The 23,581-nt window shown below is 42.7% G+C and overlaps 1 protein-coding gene across 2 annotated transcripts in view; it reads right to left on the reverse strand.

The window, feature by feature from the left end:
* MRPL11 (mitochondrial ribosomal protein L11) overlaps positions 1–23,581 on the reverse strand; it is a 656,778-nt gene that overhangs the window by 72,901 nt on the left and 560,296 nt on the right. For both annotated transcript variants that reach the window (XM_069207960.1, XM_069207959.1), the window contains exon 4: positions 19,859–19,952. In XM_069207960.1, the coding sequence (XP_069064061.1) occupies positions 19,859–19,952 (94 nt within the window). The remainder of the gene's footprint in view (positions 1–19,858; positions 19,953–23,581) is intronic.

Here is a 23,581-nt window from a genome sequence, read left to right on the forward strand (position 1 = left end):
TGGAAGGAATACACATGTTGAGAGACATTTTATTAGAAGGCGACTGGATGGTCCGGCTGGACCGCAAGGACGCCTATCTCTCGATTTTTCCTCCCCACGGGAGATATTTACATTTCCTATGGAGGGGTCACTGCCTGGAGGTCAGTTGTCTCCCCTTCAGCCTGTCGTCAGCCCACTGGTGCTTCACCAAGTTGATAAGACCAGCGGTGGAATCACTTCGAGCCCGAGGGGTACGTTTGATAATTTTATCTGGATGACATATTATTGATGGCTCGAGATGCACAAACTTTCCTGAGTCATTTAGAGTGGAGTGTTCAGCTCTTACAGGATCTGGGATTTCTTATCAATGTGCAGAAGTCACTATTGAGTCCTTCCCAGGTGATAGACTTCCTGGGTTTCCAAATAGGTTCAGTCCGGTCACATCTTATTCTTCCTTCTAAGAAGATTTGCAGCATCGAGAGAGAATTGAGGTCTGCATTAGCCAGTCAGTTATTGCCATTTTTCGACCCCACTTCACTATCGTGCTCTTCAGAGACTAAAACTCCAACACCTTGTGGAGGGCCTGACTTACTCGGAACAGATTCCGTTATCCGACGAAGTAAGGATGGAACTTCATTGGTGGCTAGAGCATATGGATGCCTGGAAGGGCAAAGCCATTTTCGGATCTTATCCAGATGTAGTGATCGAACGGGATGCTAGTCAGTGGGGCTGGGGGTCTCGTTGCGGCTCGATGGCGACGGGGGAGCGATGGTTGAGATCGGAACGGAGTTGCCACATAAATTGTTTAGAGCTTCTAGCAGCTCATTTGCCGTTAAGAGTCTCTCACCTCAGAAGACAGACTGTGTATATTATTGAAGATTGACAATATATCAGCAGTCAGATATGTCAACAAATTGGGGGACGGGGGCAATCCAGGATTCTGGCAGAAATTGCCAAGGAATTCGGGCATTATTGCCTCAGCCATCATCTGGTTATCATGGCGGATTACCTGCCAGGTTCTCAGAATACCATAGCGGATTGGAATTCCAGGTATCTGAGGGATTCCAGCAATTGAAAACTGGATCCGGTACTTTTTCACCAGATATCTTTGCATCACATCTCAATTTTCAGATACTGAAGTTTTTCAGCTGGCGTCCGGACCCTCTGGCGACAGATGCCTTTCTCCAAGACTGGACTCAGTATCGGGGGTATGCTTTTCCCCGGTTCATGATGATTCCCAGGGTTCTGTCTCACACACGGCAACAGAAGGTGGAGATTGTTCTTGTGACCCCATTCTGGAGAGTCCGGCTGTAGCTCACCGTAGCTCTGTTTTTAGCATGTGCTTCCCTGCTTCTCATTCTTCTTCGTCAGAATCTTCTGATGAGTCCGGAAGGCCTTCAACATCTGTTGGTCCTGTCAGAGCAACTGCTGTTAATGGTCTGGATGGTTTCAGGTCAATATGGAATTCCAGAGGCATTTCGCAGCAAGCTGCAGATTTCATCAAACAAGCATGGGCGGCAGGACCTCATAAGCGGTATGCCTCAGCCTGGCAGAGATAGAGTAGTTGGTGTGACGTGCAGGGTTTCGATCCCGTGTGGTCGGACATTGACTTGATTGTGAATTTCTTAGCTGAACTCGTAGGTTCAGGATTGGCTTACAGAACAGACAATTTCAGGTCTGACATTTCTGCTGGTCATGAGCCGACTGAAAGTAAGCCTGTAGGGGAACATTCTCTGGTTTGCAAGGTAATGAAAGGAATTTGCATGTCGAATCCTCCTCTGGCCCGATATTCTTCCCTATGGGAATTGGCCTTCTAATAGTTATCTTTCTAGAAAACAGAACTCTGCAAAACTATGTTGCTCTGCCTCATCTCTTGTAAAAGAGCATTACGGCACTGGATTTAAGCAGGGAGAGTTTACTCTCCAGAGGGTGTTACCTTTAACATCACAAAAAGGACGAAAACTAATTGCAGGTTGGTAACGTATCCGATGTTTCCTGAAAAGCCACAATTGTGTGTCGTTCAATGTTTGAAAGCATATGAAATTGCCACTGAAGAAATCAGACAAGATTCTAGGGGTCAATTATTAATTTCTTTACAGAAACCTTTTAAACCAGTGTCGCCCGCTACTTTATCTAGATGAATGAAATGAGCGATGAGTGAAGCTGGAATAGATACATCAAAATTTGGGGCTCACTCGGCCTGTGGAGCCATGGCTTCCAAGACATATGCTCTAGGTTCTCGTCTGGAGGACATTATGAGGGCAGCAGACTGGTCTTCTGAGTCTACGTTTCATAAATTCTATCAGAAACCTGTTGTTGATGTGGAGACTGTGGTAATTGCTTTAAACGAGCATAATCAGAGCCTCCGGTCCTGACAGAATAAAAAAAAATTCTAGTTTATGCATCAACGAATTTTCAATTCTATTAAGGACACGGAGGTGAGGATTATACCCCCATAGTTCTTTATGACACTTATTAAGGTCTAGTGCTAAGTTTTTTTTGTGATTTATTGTTAAAAATGTTTATGAATTTGCCCTCACTGGACGTATGGATTTTGCATACAGACATTTGGATAAATGTATATTCTTTACATTAAGGAGGATATTACCTTCAATTTTGTCATTTTAGGGTCTGATCAGAACACACCATGAATGATGAATTTCCCGATCTTTCAGCTTTCGGAGAGGTCAGATCTATGGGCTTCGGTTCTGCTGGAAAGGATCCTGCTCCTTCTGGTTATGGCTCCTGTTGAGCTTGGCTTGCGGTTTCTGGGACTTCTAATCTAGTTGATTTTGAAAAGTTTAATCTGTAAGGAGCTGCATTTCTGATATGTTTTTGGTATTTAACTGACGTTTAAAAGAAAGAGAAAGTGACATTTGGGGGTCATGACTTATATAGGCTGGATCCTGGGCTATGATTGGGACATGTGATAATATTGTAAAGCATCATAGGTATTGTTTTTTTTAATTTGTTTTATGATATTTGATTAGCTGCTGTGTTGAGTCAGTAAAAGAAAGAGAAAGCATAATCTGAGCCTCCGGTCCTGACATACGATCTACTGCACCAAATGGCGTATACTGGTTCTGTTGAATTGTCTGCAGCATTGTGGGGGTGAGTGAGGACACCCTGAAGAGCCAGGAGCCAAGAGACGTCCTGCTGTAGAGGTGGCTCAATCATTTAACAAAATGGCGGCTGTGGAATGGTTGGTGGTCCTCCGTCAGGGCGAGTGAAAGCAGCAGGACTTGGGGATCCTGTGAGAGGGTTGATGAGACTGCAGTGAGGCTTTGCTGAAAGGGGGATTATGGGTATGGGTAAGTATATACCTACCACTAGCAATAAGGGCACCAACGCAATTTAAAGAGAAAGCATAATCCTCGCTTCCGTATCCTTAATAGAATTGAAAATTCTTGACGCGTAAGCTAGAATTTTTTTTTTTTATTCCCATGTGATGGCAAGATATTGACAGGATTAATGTCAGGCCTCCGGAACTCGCAGGTTTTACGGCTACTGGGCAGTCTTGCTGGCCTCACCCCATGAAATTACCATTTGTAACTAAAATAATGCGTTTTAAGGCCCAATTGTCATGCAGAATCTTTGTTGTTGCTTTATTGTTATGTTTTTGTATATTTTAAGGCTGTCTTTAAAAGCATAAATATTATTAAAGTAAAACAATGCAACATGCTGACACCAAAGCATTATTGTTTAATATATTACATCTCCACAGGTTTTAGGGAATTAACTTAACTAGTGTTGGTAGCATCCTGGTACGAAATGTACTACCAGCACATTCTTAACTATCATAATTTTCCTCTCTTGAAAACACGGTTTAAGCTGTGAACTTCTCAGCTTACTAATAAGCCGTCAAATAAGAAAAAGTGGTTCAGGCCAAGCAACGTTTATGCCTCTGTAAACAAGGTCCAGATACCAACCATTTAGAAAATGGACGCTTGCCTCAGAGTCAAACCATTTTGTGCTCAAAGGAGGCCATTATCTGGGTGCCTGAAGTAGCACTTGTTTGTGACCCTTAAAAGGTCACTTCCATCCTCTCCAGATCAGATTTTTTATTTCATAGATCCAATAAAGATTGGTGTAAGACCTAGAACATGTTTCACATGATAAAAACGGAGCCCTTAAGAGACACTGGCTAAGAGACTTTCAGGTGTGGTCGGAAATTAGTCAGTGAGGACCAGAAAGGGTTTATTCCTGGAAGACAACTATGTGATAGACCTTACCACTTCATTCAAGTCCTCTTTAGCATTAGTAACATTTGACATGGCTAATTGTTTTCGCCATGTAACCTGGGGTTACCTATGAGCATGTCTAAAATGTTTCGGGATTCCCACAGACTTTTAGACTCAACTGAAGCCCTGTATCTTAATTCATTGGTGAGGGTTCAGATAAACAATCATCCGACAGATTGACAGATATATTTTTTTTCATCAAAAGAGTCACAGGGCAGGGACGCCCACTTTCAACTAAACTTTTTATTTAATTAATAGAGCCCCTAGCCCAGGAAATAAGTGATCAGAAGAAAATAGTTCCTTTTGAGTTTCAGGGGCTTAGGAAAAATTTTGTATTTTAGACTTGATAATCTAGACAAAGCAACTTGAGGCAATCATTCGGACACCATTTAGCTAACACCTTTGGTGTTTCACAGCAGGATCGTTCACTTGCCATCGCTGTTTTCTCACCTGCAACCTAAGACCCCCTGCTGTCACAGAATTCCACGCCATGACCCTACCCTGCCGACTGGCAACCGCAGAACCACTCCAATGCCTTGTGATCTTTTCCAGATCGCACTGCAAATGCCACCGAAGTTTGGGGCACCATCTCCACCCTTGCCCCCGAAGTAACCTTTGTCATGGAGACCTGGCTCAACCCCTCCTCTACCCCCGACATCACCGCTGTGACACCCAATGAATACAAGATGACACACAGGGACCACACCAACAAACACAGAGGTGGCATCGTCATCATCAACAAAGAATCAATCTGCTGCACCACCACTGAAGATGACAAAATACTAACCTTAGAACTACGGAATTTCCAACTTAACACCAACGACAAAGCAACTTTTTAAGGCACCCTCACCTACAAAGCCCCAGGATCATGCACCAGACTCAGCAACGCCATCCCAGACTTCACTGCTCCACTCACCATCAAATCCAAGCTGGGACCTCAACTGCCACTTGGACAACCCCAGAGACATTGACTCTGTCAACCTCTTGGAACCAATGGACAACATTGGCCTCACTCAGTTGGTCACAAAACCCATACACAGAGCAGGACACACACTGGATGCTATCTTCACGTCCAGCAACATAGTCAAACACAGCCACGCTATGTAACTCACCTGGACCGACCACTCCATCGTCCACTTCTCCATCACAGGATCACCACCCACCACCCCTAACTCTCCTAACACCTCTTTCCACAACTGGAGCAAAGTGACACAGCCCCAGTGGATGGACGCCCTCAACACCACCCAGCCTGACGCCACAACCAACCTGAAGCATGTAGTCGAGAACTTCAACACCTAGATCACCAATGTCGCCGACCAAGTTGCCCCCATCAAACCAGCCAAAACTTGCAGAGCCACAAACAAGCCAGCTGGTACACACCAGAACTCAGCACAATAAAATGTGAATGCTAACCACTGGAGAGAAGATGGAGCATCATCAGAGATGATAAAGACCAAGCCACTTTTAAGGCAGCCCTCAAGAAATATCGCCAACGACTCAAAGACTTGAAAAAGGATGCCCATTAAGACCCATTAAAGCTAGCAGCAACCACACCACTCTTCACCATCGCCAAAGAGTTCGCCTGCCTAACAGACACCAAGAACACGATCCTTCTATCACAGGAAGTCCACGATGTTCCAGCGAATCACTTCCACAAGATAGTCACCATCTACAAGAGCTTTGAGCCCCAAACCCACTGACCTTCTCAACCTCCTCACTCCAACGGAAGCCTCCCCCGACCAACATCTCACCGCATGGGAACAGCTTACCACACCAGACATGACAGCCATCATGAACTCCATCCACTCGGGAGCAACCACCGACGCCTGCCCCCACAGCCTCTTTAACCTAGAGAGCAACCAGATCACCAACCAGCTCACCACCATCCTCAACATATCCATCCACCTTTCCCAATGCATGGAAACACGCAGAGATCAGACCTCTCCTCAAGAAATTCTACTCAGACCCCCAGCGAACTCCAGAACTATAGCCCCATCTCACTGCTCCCATTTCCCACCAAAGTCCTGAAGAAGGCTATCAACCATCAGCTCACTTAACACCTGGAGTATAACAACCTGCTAGACTCCTCCGCAATTCGGTTTCCGAGCCATAGCACCAAGGCCACCCTGATCACCACCACAGATTATATTTGACCCTGCTCAACAGAGAAGAATCGGTCACCCTGATCTTTCTCGACTTATCCGCAGCCTTCAACACCGTTTCGCACCACACACTCATCAAGAGAATGGACTGGATCGGAATCCAGGGAGACACACAATAGATTGCATCTTTCCTCAAGGATGCACACAGAAAATCAGCCTCCCCTCCTCACCTCAGAACCCCCGACCACTGTTTGCGGCATCTCTCAAGGATCATTCCTCAGCCCCACCCTCTTATAGGACCCCTCAGGCCAACATCATCAGAACTCGCAATATCAGGATGTCTTACGCCGACGATACCCAGCTCATCCTCTCGTTCTCAGCAGACCCCACCACCACCAAGATCAACTTCCACAACTTCATGAAGAACATCACTGCTTGGATTAAGGACAACTGTCTGAAGCTCAACACAGACAAGACCAAAGTGCTCATCATTGGCAACCAGGCCTCCTTCTGCAATGACGCGTGGTGGCCCACTGAACTAGGACCCACCCCACACCCAAGAACCACACCCGCATCCTCGGCATCATCCTGGACAGTAAACTCACCATGAAACAACGGATCAACACAGTCGCCTCTGCCTACTTCCACACTGCGCATGCTCTGAAGAATCTTCAAATGGCTCCCCACAAGCACAAGAAAAACAGTCATGCAAGCCATAATCACCTGCCGCCTGGACTACGGCAACGCACTGTACGTAAGAACCAAAACCGAACTCATGAGAAGGCTCCAGATGATGCAGAATTCAGCGGCCAGACTGATACTCAACCTGCCCAAACGGACCCATATCACCCAAAACCTGAGGAACCTCCACTGGGCCCCTGCCCAGAAAAGATGCCATTTCAAACTACTGACATACCTACAAAGCCCTCCACGACCAAAGACGAGCACGCATGAACAACTGCCTGCGCTCCTACCAACCAACCAGAAACCTGCGATCCGACTCTCTTGCACAAGTACCGCACATCCACCGGAGCCACATTGGAGAGGCCGCTCCTTCTCCCACCTCGCCGCCAAGTCCTGGAGCGCCCTGCCTCTCCAACTACGAACATCACCCACGCTGACAGACTTCAGGAAGAGACTCAAGACCTGGCTTTTCAACTAAGACCAGCAAACCAGTGCCTAGATCCCCTCACGGGTAACAAGCCATGCTTCATAATAATGTTTGATTAATTGATTGGTACCTATCAGGGTACTCCATTAACCATGATAAAACTGAGAAGTTACCTAGAACATTGAGAACATCAGTAGACCAGATAACAAGAGGATGAGATATTTGGACATCCACATAGACAAGATTGATCATAGTGCTATTGAAAATGTAATAAGGGTAGCAAGTGATATAAGAAAAAAAACTATTGAAAAAATGGCAGAACTGTGCGCAATCAATTCACGGAAGGGTCAATGTATTCAAAATGTGTATTTTCCTCAAATTTACACTTTTATTTACCAGTATCCCATTACACTTTAACACAACCATCCTCCAAAAGATACAGAGCAATAGCAATAGTTTTTTTGTATGGACTTCCAAGAAAGGCAGAATAGCTTTGAAATAGCTAAGGTGCAGACTAAAATAGGGAGGCCTGCAATTTCCAGGTATGCAATTGTATTGCTGGGTCTTGCAGTTGAAAATATTTAGAACTTCTCGGCAAATAAAACATGTTTCGACTAATAAGCCAAATGATGGATAGCTCCCCTAAATGCTTAAAAAAAAAAATAGACTCAAGGTCTTAGAGGGCAGGGCCACAATATGGTGTAAAGTCGGTGCGAGATGCGACTATGCACTTATGCAGACTACAGTGACTATGCACCTATATGGGATTATTGGGAACCTCTCCCTCAAACTTAAAATGTTAGGGTCACTTACTAGGCGAAAATGGCCTGCAACTGTGGGATCACCCATGCTCCAGGACTAGGGGCAAATTATTTAAATTCTAGTACCCACAGCTCTCTTCATGGTATGCTACATATGGAGGGGAGTGGAACAAGGCAGAAGAATATGAAAGAGATCTGCATACACCTGTTGAAATTAAAAAGGAATTGCAAAGTGGTGTGGACTCCCATGCAAAGCTGAAGATCAAAAGAGTCCCCAGCTTCCAAGATATCAAAGGTAGAATGCATTCTTGTCGAATAAAGACTCGGAAGAATTATGGGAAGTATTTTTTAACATTCTTTTTTACACTGTCAATCCTGATAATCTCAGCTCAGCAAAAGACTTATTGGACTCCAAGCAAGATGGTGAAATGGGTGAAAAACCCACAAAGTGTAATGTAAGAAACATGGAAACCTCAACGCAGATAAACATTTTTGTGAACTGGCCAGCCCTAAAACCATTCTGGAATGCGTAAGCAGAATATCAGCAGCTACCAATCATCAATTCGATGTAAGCCCAACCTTACTTCTTTTCAGCGTGTGTAATAAGGACGATAACAAACAAGACTACAGTGAGGTTAAATTAATATTTTACCTAATGATGATTGCTAGACACCTAATCTGTAAAACAGCAGATTGATTCTAATCCTCCACAGGTTAGAAAGTGGATTAAAGAGCTAGAAAGAACTTCTAAGCAGGACAGCGCTCACTTCAGGAGGAAGAAAACACAATTTTGGAAACAGGTACAAAGCTGGTTGGAGTCAAATCTATAAATTCTGACTGGTCCAATACTTTACACCAGGATTCTGTATGAAATTTGGAAGGGAGGCCTTGAAGTAGGACACAGACCCCAGAGTTCCTGTAGATCTTTTCCATAACTCTGTGGAGAATCAACAGCTATGCTACACACAAGAACTGGCCCTCTGACCTCGACATAGTGAGTTCATTATGGCATCAACTGACAGAAGGTGATGAGTGCTTTAGCATTTTATTTCTTTTATAGATAGAGAAAGACAGAGGTGTATTGATACTTGGTTAAGGTTGCTGACAGTGCTCTCCGGTTCAAGAAGGGAAGGACATTTAGCAATCATCAAATAAGAAACAAAACTCAAAAAAATGTTTTTTTTTCTAAAACGTCTTCCTAATCTTTAATCGGTTGTCTACTAATATTTGCCCATAATATGGATTTCAGGGTGCGCAAGGCGGGAGACAGCAAGTGGATTGCCTTTTAAAATATAGCAGACAATGATTTAACTCATCACAACATTGTTCAGCAGCAAAAGCATCGGCTGCCACATCACAGCCCCCGAATACTAACATGGCTTCACTGACTCTTGATCGCCTGTCCCCCACCTCCCTCATAGGTTATTTATAAATTCTGTGGTGCTGGAATTCTCTAAGTTCTTACCCATCTGTTTGACTGGGATCCATTCACAACTGCTACTCGCTCCATGGGCAATTCAAGTAAAAAGAAACAATTTTACAGATTGCCCCTTTGCTCGTCACCACAGTTTTCAATTCTACTTGAGTTTTAGCACAACATGAATACATCCGTAAGTTTACAAAAGATTTCCAGTTGTCGTCAATGGTTTCTACAGAGCTGTAAATGTTCTTGCGAATAACACCACATCTTTTGCGAAGATCAGCTTGGGAAGACTTTCTACTCCGGAAGAGGACATTCCACAGTGCTCATCTAAAGGAAACAAGCTAATAATTCATGCACAAACAGATGAGTAGGGTAAGGGAAAACCCTATCTCATCACAGCGCATACAAGAAAGGAACCAGCCAACAGCCTTTTAAGTCCTTGATTCAGCCTTGCTTAAGGTCCAGCATTCAAGAGCTAGATAGCAAGGCGTTAGTTATCTGTACCCACCTAGGAAACAAGCAGTTCCGAAGACAGCTTTGATCCATCAAACTAAAACCATGCTTACGAGGGAAGGAGAAACAAATTGTTAGAACAATGTTATTGCTATCCAGTTAAATTTATTTGTACTCTTTTGGCCAATGGCCTTTTGTGCAGAGAAAATAGTGCATAAGTAAACTAGCATTGGGAAAGCCAAGTGGTCTCGCCTTTGGGACGTATTGCCTTTGGCAAAATTGTGCATCCCTGATGCTGTGCAATAAGGCTAAATAAAAAAGTCCATTGCGTCATTTTGTCGGACTACCCACCAGCATGCATGTGCCTACAAAATAAAGTGGCAGCCTCATCATGGGAGATAGCTCCCATGGTAAGAGAAGCATTTTACTTTCAATTTTCAAAAAGAAAATCTCGCTTCTGGATTTTCTTTTTGAAAAAAAAAAAAAAAAGTTTGATGGATGTCTCGGTCATATTGGTGTAGCATTATACCAAACTTTAAACAGCAGTGACAGGAGCTGGCATGATGGCCGATCACGCCAATGCCTGGAACTAACGGCGGACATTTCTAAATTTGGCGGGAGTATTAGTCTCGGCCTGGTGAAGACAATAGAGATTACTTTGCCCGCCAAAAGATTAATCAGGCCCTAAATCACTAGTTTAAGACAAATATATATATAGGTCTGAAAATAAATGTTGGCAATTTCGTAAAACAATGTAAATAAAAATATAACAGAAGGGCACGGATTACCTGTCACAAGGTCTGTAAAGAGAACTGGAAATGGCTGCTTTTGTGTTAAAACTCTCTCAAGTGTGAGGCTGTTTAATATGCCAGTGGATAAATGCACGTCAGGAGACTGTTCTTGCAGGCATTCTGTTTTCCTTCCACTGGGGGTCTTCCTCTGCTAAGCTATAGTGCTCAAGCTATGTCTCTTCCTGTAGACTCAAAGCCATAAATGATCTGCTATGGGGAAAGGTCGCCGAGAACTAAAGAGGGGCAGAAAACGGTGTTGACCTATAGGGAAAAGGCTGCTGACAAGGGGGGGACAAGAAAACATTTTCCAGCTATGATGGAAAGGCTGCTGTGAATAGGAGCAGGAGAACGGTGTATTGCTAAGGGAAAAAGGTGAGTTGAGAAGAGGGATGGGAAAACGTTTCTCAGTTATGAGAGAAAGGCTGCTGAGAGGAGAAACATGAGGAAACTGCCTCGCTGAGGAAAAGGTCTGGTAGGAATAGGGAGCGGAAAACATTTTCCAGCTGTGGGAAAAGGTGATGAGAAGAGAGACAGGAAGGTTGGTAAGGGGGAGTTAGGGATAGGGTGGGGGAGGGGATGGGTTGGCATGTATTTTAATACATGGTTAGGGACGAATGAGTCTAGTTTTGACCAGATTTTTTTTTTTCTTTTAAGGGGTTCTCAGGCAAAATGAACCCCGTACCCTCAGGCGTGGACTGAGAGTTCGGAAAGGTCTTTCCATTCTGAGAGAAAAGCTTTACGACCGATTGAAAACAAGTGTGGCCCATGAAATATGTCCTTCAATGTCCAGACAGCGATATGTTTCAGAAGGGAGGGTACCTAATGCAACAGAGGCAAGATCAGGGGTCCAGCTTACCTGTAGGATCTGTGAGATGGTAGTTCCAAGATTGGATCAGAATGTCTTAGAAAAGGTGGATTCGATGAGCATGTATTGAACGTCTCCTGTCTCTTTCTCGCAACTCCAGCATTTGTCAGAGTCATTAGGACCACGTTTATAAAATTTGGAAGGGGTCCACTGGGCCCTGCATGCAGTCCATTGCCTGCATTATATTAAGGAATGTGTAATCTTGTAGTTGTTAGGTCAGACCAGGTAGCTGACCACTTAAGTATTATGTTCTGTGTGTTGTTTGTGATGCTCAAGACGAATCCCCATTTGCTGTGTAAAGATTTAGTGAGGGAGGCGGCAGAACAGAGTAGAATATAGATGCTGTGTGCCCCCCTTAGCAATGCTCTTTAGTGTGTTTGGGAGGTAGTTTGTTCTTGGGGTATATGTTTGGCGATGATGAATTCGATCTTAGAAAGTGGTGGAAGTCTATTTCCTCAAGGTCAAATTTAGATTTGAAATATGAGAATGGTATAGGATCGGTTGGAGATCCCAGATCCCCTACTAATTAAATGCCTTTCTGCACCCAGTTCTATAAGAATAACTTTTTCCTCCCTGATTTGACATCATCGTTATGCCACATCGAGGCTAGGATGGAATATCAAGTTGTATTCGGTTGTTGTCAATTTTTTGAAGTGGCTGTGCTGGGGGCAATATTTGAGGACTGATCCATGCTGATGTTCTTGGTGGTATTGAAGGAAATGTAGGAGAGAGGTAGGGCTAGATTGTTTTTTATAGTCAACCAAATAGGAGGTACGGAATTAAGCAAGGGGAACTAGAAGAATCCTTGTCTCACTAGATATGTAGTTTGGTATCTATGGTAGTCTGGGAGGTTTAGGCCTCTAAGTTTCTTTGGAAGTCGCAGTTTTTTTTAGAGCGATTCTCGTTTTTTCTAATGCCACAATAAATCGTTGAGCAGGCGATCTATCTAAGTAAAAAAAAGGTGTCGACAGATGGAGTGGCGACATGCTAACAAGGAAACTGATGAGAGGAGATTTCATCATTTTGATGGTTCCAATACACCCCCACCATGTGATGAATTTGGAGACCATTTATCCAGTATACCTTTAATTTTGCCTAGGGTTGTGTTTTTGTTGTGGTCAAAGAATTCTCTAAGAATTTGGCTGAACCAAATGCCCAGGTATTTTATTTTGTTCGGCCTGCATTTGTGGCTGTGCTCCCCAATAACTGAGCTACTGCAGTGGGCATTCAGAGGTAGGACCTCCGTTTTGGCCTTATTAGGAGTTTAACCTGAGATTTTGGGCGTATTCATTTATAGTTGACATCATGATGAGTATGGCAGAGTGAGCTTGACTTGCAAAAAAGAATGTTGTCTGCATACGCAGCCACTTTTCAAGGGCCTCCAGAAAATGGGATACCGGGTATAGAGTGGTTCCCTCTAATGTGTATAAGAATTGGTTCTGTGGTGAGTAGAAAGACTAGAAGGAAGAGAAGGCACTCCTGTCTAGTGTCTTGTTGTAGACTGAAGCTGTCTGTCAGGATTCCATCCTTCTAGCCTTAAGTTTCTTATATAGAGTGAGAAACATTCTGGAAAGGTTTGGACTGAGATTGAACGCAGTAAAAGCAGCAAACGTAAAAGCCCACAAGACCTTGATGAAGGGTTTTTTGGCATCTAATGCAATCATGCAGGTTGGTTGGTTGAGATACATGACTAAATAGTATAATATTGTTGGCGCTGAACCTACCTTAAATAAATCCAGATTATGATGGGTGTAGGGTGGGTTTCACTCTGAGGGCAAGGATTTTCATGCATATTTTGCATTAAATGTTTATTTAGGAAATTGGGCTGAAGTTCTTGGGGTCAGAGTAGTCTTTACCTTCTCTGAGGATGACTATTTTAGTGGCTTCTGCAGCAGTACCAGTGACTTGTTACAGGAAATGTAGAATATATACACAAAAGTATAATGCAACAGGCATTGGCAGAAAGCGCTATGCAGGTGTATGAAATAAAAGATCACTGCAGGCCCAAACCCAATGCTGACCGGAACAAGGTGAAGAGTTCAGTAGAGGACACTGAAATGGGTCACTTGAAGGGGTCACAGTTATAAGCTAGCTCGTGTTTAACAACATGTAGGTATTTGTGATTTTAAGTATACAGGCTCACTGGCATGTACTTTGTGTTTTTCAAATAGATTGTAAATCTAATTAGACTATGAGTCCAGGAAATCTAATCAGCTTAGACTAGACAGAAGGTTTAGGGTAACTATGATAGGGCACACATGGTATTAAAATTGTATTTGCTGCAGACATGTATGTTTTCAAGAGTGAAGAATGCTTAGTTTGTTGAGCATTGTTAAAGCCCACAAGTGAAGAATGTGTTTAATATCTCTATCTTGTAATAAAGCATTCTATGATTTTGTATATAAGAAGCTGTCTGTGCCACAACAACTGAAGACCGGCTGCCTGCTGTGTGAGGAGAGTCGATCTCCCTGTTGTAACAGTCAAGGACGGTCTTTTCACTGCTGAAGAAGAGTTTTTTTTTTCTCCATTTTTAAGTTTTTATTTACCCTGCAACAGCCTAATCCAGTGGAAGAGAAGTGAGGGAAGAGATCTTCCAGGAGTCTGATGAGGGAGGGCCTCCAGGGTGGTAGAAGGAGACAGGGAAGCCATCAGGCCATGGTGTCTTCCTAGCTTTAAGTAATTTGATTGTGTGTGTAATCTCACATTAGGCAATGGGTTTTTCGAGTAAGGTTTGTTTTGTAAGAGGTGTGGTTACTTTTAAAGTAAATGTTGCAGTAAAAGTGTCTAAAAGCGCAGTGGACGTCCCCTCCCCATCCAGCATCCACAGCCTCCTCTTCCATTGATCCTTCTTCTTTCTATCTTTTTTCTTTCTATCCTCTAATCTTTCCTTTTCCTTTCTTTCAACATATCTTGATACTACCCTGGGGTTACCCACCACATACTACCCTGCCAATATTCTCATCACACTTTAATCATCAATAGCACTCATTACCTCAAATACTATGATTCAACATTACTATGATATATGACAGCACTATGTTACCTTGGCACTACAACTCTATAGCAACTTGTGATGTACCCTCTCTGAGCCATTATGCAACTGTTCCTTTTTCACCTGTACTACCATATAATCTTTGGCTTTAATTATTTAAATACAATTCATTTTGAAATTAGGAGAGACAGGAAAACAGAGTCTAGCTCAGGGATCTCCACCCTTTTCTAAGATAGGAGCCACCGTTATTGAATTAAAATCATCCTGAGCTACTAAAATGAATAGTGTTCGTGATGACATCAGAAACGCTTACACAGTGGACACCATATGCATGGTACAAGCTGTGATCACCTCAGTTCATCAGGCATAGTTGGCAACAGTTATGTAAACAGGCACTGGCAATGCCAAAGGGTATGGCTTTAAAGTAATGTAGTATGATAATGTGGAGCATTACAGGTAAATAGCATGAGAATAGGAATGTATTTGTGTCATAGCAAAGACCTTTAGAATAATATTGCTGTATGTTACAAGGTCAGGTGACAGTTACACTGTCAACCGAAACCTTAAAAATTCAAGTTAGTTATTGACTGCCCTTCTCCTATTTGTGCTGCTGCCAGAGAAAATCAATATAAATTATCCAGTTATCTAAGACGTTAAGATCATTCCAATGTCATGTGTATGCTCCTGAAAGTTCAAGCTTAGGCAGATGGATAAATAAACAAATTCATCACAGCTGTGTGGAGGGCAACCATTATTTTGTGGAAGCACACAATGTCTGCCCAGTCGAAACATGTACTGCTGGCTCCTAACGTGTGCGGAGATAAAGCTCCTCTCTAGTAATGCTCACATAATTGTATCACAACAGTTATGCTGTGAAGTGTTGTCAATGTGGAATACCTCTATGTGGGTACTACATAAAAGCCACTGCTGCAATACCCTCGAATAATTGTCACTGCATGATTTTTCACTCAAATATCAGCATCAAATATATTTTGGAAATTCGACCATGTTTCTTGAAATATCAGTTTACTAAGATCTGAGAGTACATGCATTTTCATCTCTAATATACACTTTGCAATTTTGGTATATAAACAATTGAATGAAACAAAAATCTCTAATTTAGTAGGCTGCCCTGCACACAGGACAGCCACTTATAGGTAGCTGGAGAGCAACCAGTATCTCACGAGTTACTCATTGGAGAAGCCTGCTCTAGCTACAAAGGGAAACAGAAAAGGTTCCAATCCATACAAGAAAGACTGCTGAGAAGAGGGGCAGGATAACTACTAAGCAGAGCAAATGATCATAAATCCAGCTGTGGCTGTAAAGCTGTTGATCGTAGGGACAGGGAAACGGTGACAAGCTTGGGAAGAAAGACCCTTGGGAAGAGAGTTGGAAAGTGAAGATTGCTAAACGTCTGAGGAGGGGAGAGAGAAATGAGTATCCTAATTAGACAAAAGCTGCTGACAGTGAAAAGTTATGCTTCTGTGTCTGAAAAATAGTATAGACTCCTAAAGTTGGTCAAAGACTGCTTGGATCCGAGAATAGTTGTGCTATATGGGAAAGACTTTAAAAGAGGCGCAGGAGAATTAGTTGCCTACAAGAAATGGCAAAGAAAGCAAGTGTGCTTGCATTCTGAGTTCTAACTAAACATTAAAAAAAGCCTACACTAATAAGAAAATTATAGTTTTAAAAATCGAAAAGAATCTAATCTGGGTACAAAATAGATAAACTGGGGAATAATTAGCATAAGTGGTACGCCATGACGTCAAGTGGTGTGATGTCACAGAAAACAATGTCAGAACCTCAATTTAAAGGTAATCATAGTTACCTTCAGTGTTGTAATAATGACTACATTTGAAGTAGAATCTCAGGACGATAATTCTCACCATCACCAGGCTAGTCAGTGACAACAAAGGATGACAGGTGAATCTTTGACAATCACAGCTGGCTCACGAAACATACCGAGGCACCAGGTAAAGGAGGTGGGAACAATGAGAAGGAAGAAGCCATTGGAAGGGGAATGGAGGTAAAAGGGAGAATAAAACACAAAGATCTGAATCAAGGGTTGCTACTGGATATATTAATCTTAATATATGTACAGAGCTTACTTGTCATATTGAAAAACTGCAGTTTTTACAGAGTGAACAAAAGGTGCCTGGTGTATATTTAAACATCTATTTTGTGTTCCTGCATTTTATTCCATCTGGTGTGGTTAACCTTTATAAAAGCACAAAAGGTTGCCCGTTTCTTATCCTTAATGAACTTCACTCTTAACCACTTTCTGGGCTGCTATCTTGGTTAAGGAGGATGTTGCTTCAGGGTTAAAAATGCTTGGTGAGGCCACGTTGCAAGTGAATGCTATTTGACAGAACAATTACAGTACTGGGACCCTATGAGGTGCAGTGGTAGTAAATGGGTCACATTTGAGCCTTTTTCTGCCTCAAGCTAAGGGCGGCGATGTCCATTCTCCAAAATTCTCCAAAATTAGTAGGGGGGGACTTTTTCCACCGCAGATTTTTGCCCTGAATGTTATGTGTCCGTGTACAACTGAGAGATAAAGATGTAGCATACACTGCACATTGCACTGCAAGAACCCAAAAGGAGGTGGAGGGATACACCAAATAGCCAACAGCATGAGCTGGGACAGCAATGCGCCTCTTGGCGGAGCCAAAGTCCACTCCGTGTGTTCTAAAGAATTGATAACAATAGGACAAGAAGACAGCGGTGATCTCAAGCCCTGGAACAAGGCTGCTGAAAAGAAGGCCGGGAGACAAGTGCCTTGCCAAGGGAGAAAGGCTACTGAAAAGACGGACAAAAGAAAGAATAAGTGCCCTGCTATGGAGAAATGTCTACTAAGAAGGACAAGAGACTGTGTCTTGCTAAGAAATGTTACGAAAAGAGAGGGGAAAGTGGTGCCTTCCTACTGGGGAAAGGCTGCTGAAAGGAGAAATGCTAACTCCGATTCCCAACTTTCTTTGGTAGATTCTATATATATTTATTTGTGGAATCTTTAGAAATGATTTTTATGTATGGGGCACACTTGGAGCCACCGATAAAACTAATGGGGTCACCTACAATGGACGAACATGAAGTGTGTTTACATTCACATTTATTATATATTTATCTACTAATAACTTTATACCTTTCACTTTTATATTTCTTTTTTTCCGTCATTTCTCATTCAATCCTTTTACTTTTTTTAAATTGCTACCAAATCTCCTTTTCTTTACATCTCCATTTTCTTTCCGTTACTTCCCCTACAGGCCTACATCCTCCTGCACTCTTTGCTAACAGCCCGCATCCTGCTATCATTTTTTTTCTTGTTAAGGGTTCTTTGCTTTTCTAGGCTGGTACTGGGGCTCAAGGTAGGAAAGCATGGGTGAATGAGACTTCTTCTTCTTATTCTCTGTGGTATGTTTTCACCCGGCTAGTAGGTTCACTGTGGCCCCCGTAATCTGACTCCGTGTCTTCCTGGTCCCAGAGTTCCTCACTACTGCGGCCTGGATTCAAAATATAAGTGACAGTCTTGTATTACTGCCGTTTTATTCAGCAGTTTTGTTTTGCAGTGAAAGTAACAACTCCTAATTTGCTTGTCACATCTTCAAAGTAAATGGATGGTTTAAAATACAGTATCAGCAGTGTTTCACCATTCTGTGCATTTTAAATAGGTTTTGAGGCGTTTTATTTACTGATTTGTTTCCCATAGCGTAATCAATGTGACTGTGTAGTTTTTAATGCTTTGGGGTATTTAATATGTCATGATTTAACGTGCCTCTGTTATATCTTACGTCACTAAAACGTTTTTTCCTGCATTATAGCATATAAAAGTACTTCCAGATAGATACAGAGGGTCTATCAGTTGTACCAAAAAAGCACCTTAAATAAGCACTTATCAATGCAGTGCTATAATGTGCATATTATTGCCAACGCTTCTTTGTTAAAGAAATATACTTTTTTTTTAATTTTGAAGAGACTGATCATATTTTTTATTAAATGGCGCAGAAGCCCGTCCTTCGGGGTGTGGAGGTTCACCTGTGGCACAAGAAGTCACTGTAAATGTAGTAGCACACCCATGATAATGGGCTGCATTGCTAAACACTTATAAGGTCTCAAAGGCGAGACCTTCGGGCTATGCCAATGCTTATTTCAGAGCTGTTATCACCACTGTAGATGCAGACGCCTGTCTGTCGGGGTCATGCTCTGTGTGCTACAGTAAAAGCGTGTCCGAGTAAATGTCAGGTTTTTATCAGTGGTTGATGCTGAACGTTAACTAGTCTCTAAGCACTTCTGGGTCTGGCAGGCAGCTGAACTAAGACATTTAGCCCGGATCACACAGTGGAACACAAAATTAGAATTCAGATTCCAAAGTCACAACAAACTCTGAGACTTGGTTGATTAAGGTTAGATCTGGGAGATCCAGATCACGGACAGGTTTTCAAAATATATTAAGACATAAATTGAATGTACACCCCAAAAAAATATCAGATTTTTTGGAGGGGAGCACTCCATAAAAGTGTATGTGTTTGTAGGCTACCTCACTGTTCCGCACTGCATTGTTGTTTGCCCCATCTCACCCCACTACACCCACCTGTGATGTGCGTGACTTTCCCCGAGCTGCATTGTTGCCTGACCCATCATTCTACCCCTGCCATTGCTTCCCAGACCCCGCCTCCCCTCATCATTGGTTGGCTGTTCCACTGCTCCTCTACCTGTCAAAGCTGGCCCCATTCACTCACCCCCTCCACGTTGCTGCTTGCTCTCTCTCCCGACCTCCCTCCCTTGTTGTTGCTTGCTCTGACCCCCACACCCTACCATTAACAAGAAAACAAAAAACAATAAGATGGGGCCAGCACAGACCGAGTCATAGCACTTTCTCCCTTTTAACCATGCTGCTGTACAACATGGCTAAAACACATTGTTAACGTCAATAGCCCTCGAATAGGCGTGACCAATTAGTTTTAACAGTGCTCGTTTATGAAATCTCTTCTTCCCTCAGCATCATGCCCCAAAGCTGGGCAAAGCTCTAACCTAGGTTTCAATTTTCCCTTCACCAGTGTTTAATTTCTGTGAATGGTGAACACCACTAGCAGGCCGCACTCAGATTCATCTCAAACATGGCAGACTCAGCACACCTCCTCACCTGTTTGTGATGCTCCTTTTTCAATACCTGCCACCATTTTGAGGAAATAAGAGACCGGTGGTTGGTTTATTTTCATCTCGTAGGTTCTGTCACCCTGCAACCGAAAGCACAAGAAAAATAGAGAATTTTCAGTTTTTGTCATGATTTTGAAGCTACTTCCCAAATCGCTAACTTTAGCCTTGGAACTTGGCTGGGGGACAGAGTCATTGTTGGACATCTAAGTGTTACCTCTACGTAGCAGGCGAATCCAAGTCTCAACATTTTACCTTTCCCAGGTTCTTTAGAAAAACTACCCTCGAGTTTGAGCAATAATAAATACTATTAATTCTCAGCACTAACAGACCATTTGGGCTGGGTCGTGTAATACAGTATTAACCAATATTACAATGAAAGCAGGTATCATACTTTAAATAAACACTGAAAAAGGTGTAAACGTTTTTGGCTGGTAAATCTGGTCTTTAATGTAAAATCAGACCAGCCTTTAATTCAGTTACCAAAAGAATATCACTGATGCAAACCAGCCAGTCAGCAGTTTCAAATCAGGTTTCAGCTATATGTAATGGTTTCTATATACTGCTTTTTTAAAGTACTAACCTAGCGAGGGACCACTGGATGAATGGGTGACTTTTGGGCCTTGAACTATGCCAAAGGAAAGAAGGGAGGGAGGAGAGATCGTGTTCAGTAGTGTGATGTGGGAAACATGATTCATTTGGCCTGCCTAAAACATATCCATGGTTCCCGTTGACGGATGCTGCATAGATAGAGGAGGTCTGCGTCCTGGTTTGCAGAGAATATTAAAGTATCCAGAGAAACCCAACACTTGCAACATAGAGGAGCCAGCCGGTACATACCATTTACATGAAGCAAATGACTAGGTAGCACAGCAAAAGCAGACCGAGCACCAATGGTCTGTTTTTATTTTATAGTGGTGAGGAACACACTGGTCTTCTCAGATATTCCTTTCTCAACAAGTTATATTGATGTACACTGACACCAAAAAATGAGATATTACTGCCCATCGCTCTGAATGAATACATTTTAATCTCTGCAGTGGCTTCAGTCTGCTAAAGTGACCCTTCCACATTTGCTCTATCTAAATGTAGGTCTCCTTTTTGTAACAAAAGAAAAATATGGTGAAGAGGAAAATCCAAATTATTAACAGGGATGCAGTGGGTGAAGGTGACAAAACATGCTCGGTGCTCTCTTCTAGGTGATACAGACGTAATAATAGCTGTCAAAGTGCATATCCAAAACAAGGGCTGCAAGGCCAGTAACAAATGACCAGTGGAAATAGGGCCCATAACTGTCAACGTTTCAATCCGTTGAGCGATGAGGATGGTCCCGTTATCCACTTAAGTTTCTGTAAGAGCCCGAACGTTAGATGGTAAAAGCTTAAAAACACTCGGGATAAAAATATAGTAGATACATTTGAAAAATCTGGAATAGGAGAAGTCAGTATCAGAAAATGTTCCAAATAAAGATCTGACGACAGCAGGTACTTGAGTGTAAAGGAAGAGAAGCTCCTACAAAAGGTGGAAGGCCTGCAGACCATGGTGTGCTCCAAGTGGAAGGTCCAAACCGTTATTGAGAAGCAGGAGCATTAGGGATAGAACAGGGACTGCCCCGCTTAGTTGGTCCAGGGCTCGTTGCTCGTCTGAGCTCTCTTGTGGACTGCTGATCAGCAGTTCCTTGCTACCCATCGCACTTCTTTCCAAGGCACACTTTCAAGCAGAACTCTCCCTATTCTAGCCTCACAAGCACCTGCTGCATCCTGGACTCTCCACTTGGAGCACACCATGGTCCTCGAGGAACAGTTAAGTGTAGGATGGGAAGTTGTTTTCCTCTGAAGATAAAGTGGCTCAACCGAAAGGGATGGGGGAGAGCGCTGCACATTCAGATTAAGGTCTTATTTTGGTTTTGAGGTTCAAAGAACTTTGGGAAACATTAGACGTCACAAAACAAATTCCCAGAACAGATACAGCATCACTCGGTGACAAAAGTAATAGCAGGAAGCCTAGGGGAAGGGGTTTATTAGGATGGGTTTTCCTCACAAACAGTAAATTGGTAAATCCCATGGTTGACCTACTCAAGAAGCTTCACAAAACACTTCCTGTTTGCCTGAAGGCTATGAAGCAAGCTGCCCATGCGTTCCCTTCTGCATCAGGTGCCTGTCACTACAAGTGAGAAAGCCATTTTTGTGCCTTTGGTTAAGAAGAGATTTTTAGACCCTGGAAACAACCTGCTTGCAGGAGAAAGTTGTTCCAAGCCTGTGTCCTTCCGAGTTGTGAAATCCTGACTAATGACAGGTGCTGCCTTGCTGAAAGAAACTTTCACAAAGGAGCCAGACTGCTGTGGTGGCTAGGCGAAGCCTGTGCTTGGAGTCAGTTCATCAGACACACTAAGGAAAGGGGCGGTTTAATTAACTGGTATTAGCCTTAAAGAAATCTATAATCAGTACAGGTTTTTTTTTTTAGTTTAATTCTGCAAACCATATCACTAAGACACAAAGACTATTTGTATTGAACGCATGTTCGAGCTAAGCCCGCCTGTCAAACAATGAGAAGTGACCATTTGACGTACCTGAATTCAGTTGACGACATCTGCACTACATTTCCTGAAGCAACAGACTTCACCAACACCCGAATAACCAGTTCAACTCTCCCTCGATAAGTTTCCCCCACCCCTGGCCTAAGCCACAGTTCAACACTGACTTGCCAAAGCTTACCTGCTGCTGAGTCACTTTGAGCTGATAGCTGGCAACTGAGTGCCGTTTACTTCAGTTGTATAACCAGATGACTCTATAGTTTGGAATAGTGGTGCTTAATATTGTTGAACCAGACCTTCAACAATGCATCTTGCGCATTCAAACTTTCTCATCATGAATTCAGCACGACTTCAAAAGGTGAGGCAGAATGGTTTGACCAATTACTTTAAATAAAACTGAACTTGAATCTTGAAATGTTCTTCAAATATGTTTATTCTTGGTGACTTTTCACGTTTAATATCCCATTTTCACATGGTCTGTGACTAGCCTTGCCTTATTACACTTTGTTGTCTCTAAGTGATTAGTTCGAATGTTTAAATTATTCCGATTTTAACTGTATTTATATTTGACACCTTGCTACTTAGCCCATGCAACCAAGAGTGAGCCAAGGATTCCTCAGAAAAACTAGGTTAAAACTGTGGATCACACTGTTTGGGTTTTGTGGAAATTCAGTCATTGACCACATCAAGAATATGGCCTCTCTCATCCCCAGATCAACGTTCTGATTGTTTGAAGGGTAGTTCTTTCTTTCTCACCAATTCAGGAAGAAATACTTGATTTTAATATTACCCGAAATCAATTACAGAATATCTTTTGACATCATTCTATGAACACAGTAAAGCAACCCTTTAAAAAGGAAAGCTTGCTTACTGTGCAACCCACTGTGTTTTAAGCAATCTTCTTTAAGATCTGAATACTAATTCACTGTACCACACTAAGTCAATGTATAGTGGCTTATGGTACAAAGGGATCCACTGTTCCAAAATTGTACCCAACATTTTTTGCACCATTTTGTCAGTTGTCTCCCACAGTTTTCCTGCTTTCTTAAAAACAAAATAGAAAAAAAGAAAGAAAATGAGCCCCTGCTTGCCTGAAACAAAAGAGATCTGGCCTCTTAAAGGAAACAACATTTTTTATTTGTATTTCGTTTTACAGCTTGACGGAGAGGTATGGGTATG

This window comes from Pleurodeles waltl, chromosome 9, assembly GCF_031143425.1.
Source record: "Pleurodeles waltl isolate 20211129_DDA chromosome 9, aPleWal1.hap1.20221129, whole genome shotgun sequence".
Taxonomy (NCBI): domain Eukaryota; kingdom Metazoa; phylum Chordata; class Amphibia; order Caudata; family Salamandridae; genus Pleurodeles; species Pleurodeles waltl.